The sequence below is a fragment of the Oncorhynchus keta genome, unplaced genomic scaffold, assembly GCF_023373465.1.
Source record: "Oncorhynchus keta strain PuntledgeMale-10-30-2019 unplaced genomic scaffold, Oket_V2 Un_contig_14959_pilon_pilon, whole genome shotgun sequence".
Classification (NCBI taxonomy): Eukaryota; Metazoa; Chordata; class Actinopteri; order Salmoniformes; family Salmonidae; genus Oncorhynchus; species Oncorhynchus keta.
Genome location: NW_026279049.1, coordinates 20,443 through 25,928, shown reverse-complemented (window position 1 = coordinate 25,928; position 5,486 = coordinate 20,443). Strand labels below are relative to the sequence as shown.

Below are 5,486 nucleotides of genomic sequence, written 5' to 3'. Positions count from 1 at the left end.
TTCTTCTTCTCTTTGTTTCTTCTCTTCTCGTTCTTTCTTTCTTCTTCTCGTTTCTTCTTCTCGTTTTCTTTCTTTCTTCTTTGTTTCTCTCTTCGTTTTCTTCTTCGTTTTCTCTTTCTTTCTTGTTTTTTCTTCTCTTGTTTCTTTCTTCTTTGTCTTCTTCTTGTTTCTTCTCTTTTTCTTTCGTTTCTTTCTTCTCTCATTTTTCTTCTCTTTCTCTTTCTCTTGTTCTTCTTCTCTCTCTGTTTCTTTCTCTTCTGTTCTCTTCTTCTTTTCTTCTTCTTTCTTTCTTCTTCTGTTTCTTTCTTCTCTTTCTCTCTTCGTTCTTCTCGTTTCTCTCTTCTTTCTTCTTTCTCTGTTTTCTTTCTTTCGTTTTTCTTCTCTTCTGTCTTTTCTCTTTGTTTCGTCTTTTTTTCTTCTTTGTTTTCTTCTTTCTTCTTCTTTCTTTTCTTCTTCTTTCTTCTCTTTCTTCTTTCTTCTTTGATTCTTCTTCTTCTTCTCGTTTTTCTTCTTCTTTCGTTCTCTTTCTTCCTTCTGTTTTCTTCTTCTGCTTCTCTTTCTTTCTCTTTCAGATCTTCTCTTCTGTTCTCTCTCTTTCTCTTCTGTTTTCTTCTCTTCTGTTTCTCTCTTCTCTCTTCGTTTCTTTTTCATTCTTCTGTTTTTTCTTTCTCTTTCTTCTCTTTTTCTTTCTTTCTTCTTTCTTCTTTCTTCTTTCTTCTTTCTTCTCTTTCTTCTTTCTCTCTCTTCTCGTTTCTTCTTCTCTTGTTTTCTTCTCTTTCTTCTGTTTCTTTCTTCTTTCTTTCTTCTCTTTCTTCTTCTTTCTTTCTCTCTCTTCTCTTCTGTTTTCTCTTTCTTCTTCTTTCTTCTTCTTTCTCTTGTTTCTTCTTTCTTCTTCTTTCTCTTTCTTCTCTCTCTGTTTTCTTCTTCTTCTTCTCTCTTTGTTCTTTCTTCTTGTTCTTCTCTCTCGTTTCTTTCTTCTTTCTTCTTTCTTCTTTCTTTCTTCGTTTTCTTCTTCTGTTTCTTTCTTTTCTTTTGTTTCTTTCTTCTCTTTGTTTCTTTCTCTTCTTTGTTTTTCTTCTTTCTTTCTTGTTTCTTCTTCTCTTTCTGTTTTCTTTCTTCTTTCTTTTTCTTTCTTCTTTCTTTGTCTTCTTCTTCTTCTTTCGTTTCTTCTTCTCTTCTTTCTTTCTCTTTCTTTCTTTCTCTTCTTGTTTTCTCTTCTTCTTTGTTCTCTTCTCTTCTTTTTCTTTCTTTCTTCTTTGTTTTCTTTCTTCTTCTTTCGTTTTCTTCTTTCTTCTTCTTTTCTTTCTTTCTTCTTTTTTGTTTCTTTCTCTTCTTCTGTTTTCTTCTTCTTTTTCTTTGTTTTCTTCTTGTTTTCTTCTTTCTTTTTTCTTTCTTTTTCTTCTCTTCTTCTCGTTTTCTTCTCTCTCTTGTCTTCTTTCTTCTTTTCTTCTTCTTCTTCTTTCTTCTTTTCTTCTCTTTCTTCTGTTTTCTTCTTTCTCTTCTTCTTTCTCCTTCTTTCTTCTCTCTTAAGTGTTTCTTCTTCTTCTTTGGCTTTTCTAAGTGTTTCTTCTTCTTCTTTGGCTTTCTATGTTTTCTTCTTTCTTTTGGCTTTTCTTGAAGTGTTTCTTCTTCTTCTTTTGGGCTTCTTCTAAGTGTTTCTTCTTTCTTTTGGCTTTTCTATGTTTCTTTCTTCTTTTGGCTTTCAAGTGTTTCTTCTTCTTTTGGCTCTCTTTCTAAGTGTTTCTCTCTTCTCTGCCTTCTCTCTGCCTTCTCTCTCTGCTCTCTGCCTCTCTCTCTTCTCTCTTCTCTGCCTCTCTCTCTCTCTCTCTCTCTCTCTCTCTCTCTCTCTGCTTTCTTCTCTCTCTTCTCTGCCTTCTTCTCTTCTTCTTCTCTCTCTGGTCTTCTTCTCTTCTCTGCCTCTCTCTTCTCTCTCTCTCTTCTGCCTTCAAGTCTTCTCTCTCTTCTTCTTCTTTCTTCTCTTCTTTCTTTCTTCTTTCTCTCTTTCTCTCTCTTTTCTCTTCTTTCTTTCTCTTCTTTCTCTCTTCTTTCTTCTCTTTTCTTTCTTTCTCTTTCTTTCTTCTTCTCTTCTGTTTCTTCTTCTGCTTCTTTCTTTCTTCTCTCTTTGCTTCTTTCTTCTGTTTTCTTCTCTTTCTTCTCTTCTTTCTTCTTCTTGTTTTCTTCTGTTTCTTCTTTCTTTCGTTTCTTCTTCTCTCTTCTCTTTCGTCTTCTTTCTTTCTTCTCTCTTTGTTCTTTCTTCTCTCTCTGTTTCTTTCTCTTCTTTCTTCTTTCTTCTTCTGTTTTTCTCTTCTTTCTTCTTGTTTTCTTTCTTCGTTCTTTCTTCTTTTCTTTCTTTCTCTGTTCTCTTTTTCTCTCTTCTTCTTTTCTTCTTTCTTCTTTCTCTTGTTTCTTTCTCTCTTTCTTTTTCTCTTTCTTTCTTTTTCTTTCGTTCTTCTCTTCTCTTTTTCTTTTCTCTTGTTTTTCTTCTCGTTCTTCTTTGTTTCTTTTCTCGTTTTCTCTTCTCTTCGTTTTCTTTCTCTCTCGTTTCTTCTCTTCTTCTTCTCTTCTTTCTCTTCTTTCTTCTTCGTTCTTCTTTCTCTCTGTCTTTCTCTTCTCTCGTTTTCTCTTCTTTCTTTTCTCTCGTTTCTTTCTTTCTCTTCTTCTTTCTTCTCTTCTCTTGTTTTCTTCTTGTCTCTCTTCTGTTTCTCTTCTCTTTCTTTCGTTTTCTCTTCGTTCTTTCTGTTTTCTCTTTGTTTTCTTCTTTTCTTCTTCTTGTTCTTTCTTCTTCGTTTTTCTTCTCGTTTGCTTCTTTCTTTCTTTCTCTTCTTTCTTTCTTTCTTTCTCTTCTGTTCTCTTCTCTTTCTTTTCTTCTTTTGTTCTCTTCTTTCTCTCTTGTTTTCTTCCTTTTTCTTCTTGTTTCTTCTTTCTTTCTTCTCGTTTTTTCTTTCTTTCTTGTTCTTCTTCTTCTTCTGTTTTCTTCTTTGTTTTTTTCTTCTTTTCTTTCTTCTGTTTTCTTTCTTTCTTCTTTCTTCTTTCTTTCTTCTTTCTTCTTTGTTCTTCTTCTTCTCTGTTTCTTCGTTTTCTTCTTTCTTCTCTTTCTTTCTGTTTTCTTCTTGTTTCTTTCTTTCTTTCTTCTTTCTTTCTTTCTTCTCTTCTTTCTTCTTCTGTTTTCTTCTTTGTTTCTTTCTCTTCTTCGTTTCTCTTCTCGTTTCCTTCTGTTTCTCTTCGTTTTCTCGTTTTCTTCTCTCTTTCTCTCGTTTTCTTCTTTGTTTCTCTTCTTTCTCTTCTTCGTTTTCTTTCTTTCTTCTTCTTCTCGTTTCTTCTCTTCGTTTTTCTTCTCGTTTCTTTCTCTTCTTCTTCTCGTTTTCTTCTTCGTTTTTCTTCTGTCTTTCTTTCTTCTCTTCTGTTCTCTCTTCTGTTTTCTCTTTTCTTCTTCTTTCTTCTTCGTTTTCTTCTTCTCTCTCCTTTCTTCTTCTCTATTTTCTCTTGTCTTCTTCTCTCTTGTTTCTCTTTCTCTTCTTCTTTCTTCTCTTTCTTCTCTTCTTGTTTTCTTCTCTCTTTCTTTCTTTCTCTTCTTCTTTCTTCTTCTTTCTTCTTCTTCTTCTTTCTTCTTCTTTGTCTTCTCTTCTCTTTCTCTTCGTTTTCTTGTTTCTCTTCTCTTGTTTTCTTCTTTCTCTCGTTTCTTTTCTTCTCGTTCTTCCTTTCTTCTCTTTCTTCTCTTTTCGTTTTCTCTCTTCTTTCTTTTCTTTCTTCTTTGTTTTCTTTCATTCTTTTCTTCTTCTCTCTTCTTTCTCTCTCTTCTTCGTTTTTCTTTCTTCTTCTGTTTTCTCTTTCTTCTTTCTTTCTCTCTTTCTCTCTCTGTTTCTCTCTGTTTCTCTTCTCTCTTTTTCTTTCTTTCTTCTTTCTTTCTTTCTTTCTTCTTCTCCTTTCTTCTTCTTTCTTTCTTCTTTCTTTCTTTGTTTTCTTTCTCTTCTCTTGTTTCTCTCTTCTTCTTTGTTTTTCTTCTCTTGTTTCTCTCTTCTCTTTCTTTCTTCTCTCTTCTTTCTTTCTTCTTTGTTCTCTCTTCTTTCTTTCTTTTCTCTCTTTCGTTTCTCTTCTCTTTCTTCTTCTTCTTTCTTCTTTCTTTCTTTCTTCTCTTTCTTGTTTTCTTCTTCTTCTTTCTTCTCTTCTCTCTTTCTTTCTCTCTTCGTTTTTCTTCTTCTCGTTTCTCTTTCTTCTCTTTCTTTCTCTTCGTTCTTTCTTCTTGTTTCTCTTCTTTCTTTCTTCTCTTCGCTTTCTTTCTTTCTTTTCTTTCTTCTCTTTTTTTCTCTGTCTTTCTTCTTTCTCTCTTGTTCTTCTTTCTTTTTCTTTCTCTCGTTCTCTTCTCTTCTTTCTTTCTTCTTTCTTATCTTTCTTTCTTCTTCTGTTTCTTCTTTGTTTCTTCTTCTTTCTTCTCTTTTCTTCTTCTTTTCTTTCTTCTTTTCTTCTTCTTGTCTTCTTTCTTTCTTCTTTCTTTCTTCTCTCGTTTCCTTCTTTGTTTTCTTCTCTCGTTTCTTCTTTCTTTCTTTGTTTTCTTTCTTCTTTCTTCTTTCTTCTTTGTTCTTTCTCTTTGTTTTTCTTTCTTCTTTCTTCTTTCTTTCTTCTGTTCTTCTCTTTCTTCTCTCTTTTCTTTCTTCGTTTTCTTTCTTTCTTGTCTTTCTTTTTTCTTTCTTTGTTTTTCTTCTTTCTTTTTCTCTTCTCGTTTTCTCTTCTTTCTTGTTTTCTTCTTCTTCTTTCTCTCTGTTTCTTCTCGTTCTTTCTTCTTGTTTCTTTCTTTCTTTCTTTCTTCTTTCTTTCTTCTCTATTTTTTCTTTCTCTTCTGTTTTCTTCTCTTTCTTTCTTCTTCTCTCTTTCTTCTTTCTTTTCTTTTCTTCTTTCTCTTCTCTTTCTTCTTTCTTCTCTTTCTTTCTTTCTCTGTTTTCTTCTTCTTCTTGTTTTTCTCTTTCTTTCTTCTTTCTCTTCTTTTCTTCGTTCTTCCTTTTCTTCTTTGTTCTTTCTCTTCTTTGTTTTCCTTCTTTCTTCTCTTTTCTCTGTTCTTTCTTCTTGTTTCTTTCTCTCTTCTTCTTCTCTTTCTTCTCTTTGTCTTCTCTTGTTCTCTTTCTCTCTGTCTTTCTTCTCTTTCGTTCTCTCTTTTCTTTCTTCTTCTCTTCTTTCTTCTTGTTTTCTTCTTTCTCGTTCTTTCTTCTTCTTTCTTTTCTTCTTTCTCTGTTTTCTTTCGTTTTCTCTTCTTCTCTTGTTCTTTCTTTCTTCTTTTTCTTTTCTTTCTTTCTTTCTTTTTCTTCTTCTTTCTTCTCTTCTTTCTTTGTTTTCTCTTCTTTCTTTCTTTCTTCTTTCGTTCTCTCTTTCTTCTTTGTCTTCTTCTCTTTCTTTCTTTCGTTTTCTTCTTTCTCTCTTGTTCTCTCTTCTTTCTTCTTTCTTTCTATCTTTCTTTCTTTTCTCTCTTCTTTGTTTCTCTTCTTTCTCTCGTTTCT

At 32.5% G+C, this 5,486-nt stretch overlaps 1 protein-coding gene across 1 annotated transcript; it reads right to left on the bottom strand.

The window, feature by feature from the left end:
* Positions 1-2,039: 2,039 nt before the first annotated feature.
* LOC127918809 (uncharacterized) lies at positions 2,040-3,167 on the bottom strand (the record flags this gene model as incomplete). The annotated part of the gene is made up of 2 exons (XM_052502040.1): positions 2,040-2,108; positions 3,108-3,167. Coding segments are annotated over 2 exons (129 nt in total), but the record flags the coding sequence as incomplete, so codon positions are not given.
* Positions 3,168-5,486: the final 2,319 nt, after the last annotated feature.